The 2904-nt window shown below is 43.2% G+C and overlaps 1 protein-coding gene across 1 annotated transcript in view; it reads right to left on the bottom strand.

Moving 5' to 3' along the window:
* Nucleotides 1–341: 341 nt before the first annotated feature.
* adgrl2b.1 (adhesion G protein-coupled receptor L2b, tandem duplicate 1) overlaps nt 342–2904 on the bottom strand; it is a 105527-nt gene continuing 102964 nt past the window's right edge. The window contains exon 22 of the mRNA XM_025066265.1: nt 342–2801. Within this exon, the coding sequence (XP_024922033.1) occupies nt 2289–2801 (513 nt within the window). The 3' untranslated portion in view covers nt 342–2288. The remainder of the gene's footprint in view (nt 2802–2904) is intronic.

The following is a 2904-nucleotide window of genomic DNA, read 5'->3' as shown; positions in this document are numbered from 1 at the left end:
GAAGTAGCACAGTTGTAAAAGCTTATTCCAACTGTTTTATGTAAATAGATTGACTTTAACAAATGCAGTAAGAGAGAACACTTAGAGCTGAAATTCAACTGCATTACACATTTACATATTTAACTTAAACTTTAAAGAAAACAAAAGAGAAAATGTCTATCACTGAACTATTCCATCAACAATACCCAGCCCTAGAAGCCCAGAGGATCTGGTAGAAAACACTCATGGTGTAGTTTGAATTTTTTTTTCATCAAAACGATGACTCTCCTTCCTCACATCAAGGTCCAGTCTTCTTCAGGCTCCAGAAAAAACAAACAAACAAACAAACAAAAAGACCGTCGTTTCATCTGTTTATCACTTTAATCAGAAATCCTATTTCTTCCCGTCACCTCAGGCATGAAAATGTTTATTAATCATCAGCGATTATTCTTATGGTCCATTTGAGGGGAAGTGTCCCCATCAATCACACTCTATCTGCTTCATTTTGGTTAAATTGCCCCAAAACACAATATTCTTGTTTGGGAACATTTTGGTAGCAGGATATGGCTTGGTATTATTGTTCAAAAGAGGCTTGCAGAAGGATTAATGAACGATCAAAACATCCCCGTGAATGATCTGTTAATCTCACATGCTTAAATGAGGATCACCACAGATTCGACAGCGTTATTTTGCCATGGGGCCCGGTTTGATCCAAGCATGACCAGTACTGCCTGTGTAGCCAAAGCCTACAGCTGATTCTTTGAAATGTGTTTGGATAGAGTTTTGGCTCATTTTCAGAGAGATTCCATTAAATGTTAAGAAATGTGTTTTTTCTAATATCCACGCAGTGCCAGCATTCCCAAAATAATATTTACACCTAGAAAACTGAGGCTTTAAACAGGCAGGAACATTTAAAGTACGTTGTTTTTTTAAAAAATGGTAATGATTGTCATTTCTTTTTAAGATAACATCATTGTTGAGTAATTACACATAAACTCCATGTTTCAATTGGTGCTGACCAAAACAAATGTCAGCCAACGGTCAATCCAAGTAAACCAGACGTCTGTGAACAAGAAAAAATTTCACATTTATTTGATATCAAACAGGAGTCGGTTTAAATATCAGCTGATGATGGGCTCTTACAAAAGGAACAAAAAGGAACCTAATCAGTGCTGGAACACCATTTTTTTCCCCCACACTCACTTTCTAACCACACCCTTTTCTTCCCTGTGTTTGTCCTGAAATCATTCAGTAAATAAATTAATTAGTGTCAAAAGATGAAACCAATCAGCACGAACCGCTGTATCGCATTGACATGAACATTAGTTTTTAAACCTGACAAAATTTTTTTTTCAAGTAAAATAACTTACACAGGAATCCAATTTACTCCGAAAGTGTGTGTGTGTGTGTGTGTGTGTCCGTGTGTGTGTCCATGTGTGTGTGTGTGTGGCCCGGTGTTAACAAATATACGACTGGGGAAGAAACGTCCCAAAAACAAGTCATCATGAAAGCAAAAGCACTTCACAAGCAGAGATGTGAGCATGAGTTCATATGGACTGGTACCTTTCTTTTTTTTATATGCAAACATACTACAACGAGTCAAGTGTGAGAGGAAAAAGCACGTTTCCACTATTTCGATTAACCTTGTCTGAAGATTCTTATTAACATTGAAAGGGTATAACTACTGAATGGTTGTCATTTCTTTTTTTTCTCTTTTTTTTCCTTTTTCACTTTTTACACTAGTGGTACAGCAAAATATATTTTCTTTAGCTGTTACTTTGACAACAGTTAAATGTGCAATAGAGAAAATATAAGGCCTGAGTCTGAATTAGTGGTTTCATAACTTTACAGTCCTGACTGTATACTGGAGCCACACTAGTTCTAGTTCTGTACTTTATGACTAAAAAGACCCTGGTTTGGCAAAGCCCCCCAGGAGTACGTCAGGAGTTTTATAGTTCTTTGCTTGGAGACATTTTCTTTTTCATTATTTTCCAAATCCTAAATTCTTCTTTCAGAACCAGAGAAATGAGACAGACTTTTCTGTGACACAGTGGACTTTGTGTTGTTCTCTGCACATCTTCCAGTCCGAGAGCAGTTTTCACAGTCCACATTTTGTCTGGCATCAGATGGACGTGTTTCGTGTGTTAATGAGCTTTGTGTGCAAAAGTCATTTATTCATTCTTTTTCCCACCCCAACATTTCACTTCCTGTTTTGACAGGAAGAGCATGCGGAGTGCCGAGACACACTCGCCGGCTCGAGCAAAAGTCCTCCATCTGTTAGACCCTGTGCAAACGAAGACGACTCACGATCAGAGGCTGGTGATGAGCTGCATTTGTCCATCGGGGGGCGCCTCCCCCTCCTGCGCGCAGTCCTCATTGGTGGGTGAGACGATGCAGCTGTCGCTGGTGCCTCGGTTTATGTGGTAGTAGGACAGGGGCTGCGGCGCGTCACCCAGCTCAGGCATGCTTTTGTGATACGCATCCTCGCTCTCGCTTCGAGGTGAGGGCGAGAATTCCTCCTCCTCCTCTTCCTCCTCTGGGGGGTATGGCGAAGCTGAAGGCGACGGTGAGTCTCTCAAGTTTGGCATGCTGGTATAAAGGGAGTCTCTATTGTTGCTGGGTGAGTGGGAGCCCATGTCCTCCGCGGCGGTAACAGTCTCAGAGCCTTGGCCTCCTTGCCCCTCCGGGCGCCTGGGGGCTTTCTGATTGCTGTACAGCAAGGAGTGAGTCCTCTGGGGCAGGAGGGGGGCCTCCAGTACCTCCTTGTGGTGGGGGTGCAGGAGCAGCTCCAGGTTGGCGTGTCCCCCTCTTCCACCTCCTTTCTGAGGGGACGAGGCTTCGACGTGATCCGCCACAATGGCGGCGTCCTCGCTGCCGCCCCCCCCCCTGTCCACCGGCCCCCTTGTCTGGGGAGGCATGGCCCGC

This window comes from Cynoglossus semilaevis, chromosome 20, assembly GCF_000523025.1.
Source record: "Cynoglossus semilaevis isolate Cse_v1.0 chromosome 20, Cse_v1.0, whole genome shotgun sequence".
Classification (NCBI taxonomy): domain Eukaryota; kingdom Metazoa; phylum Chordata; class Actinopteri; order Pleuronectiformes; family Cynoglossidae; genus Cynoglossus; species Cynoglossus semilaevis.
This window is presented reverse-complemented; position numbering and strand designations above follow the sequence as displayed.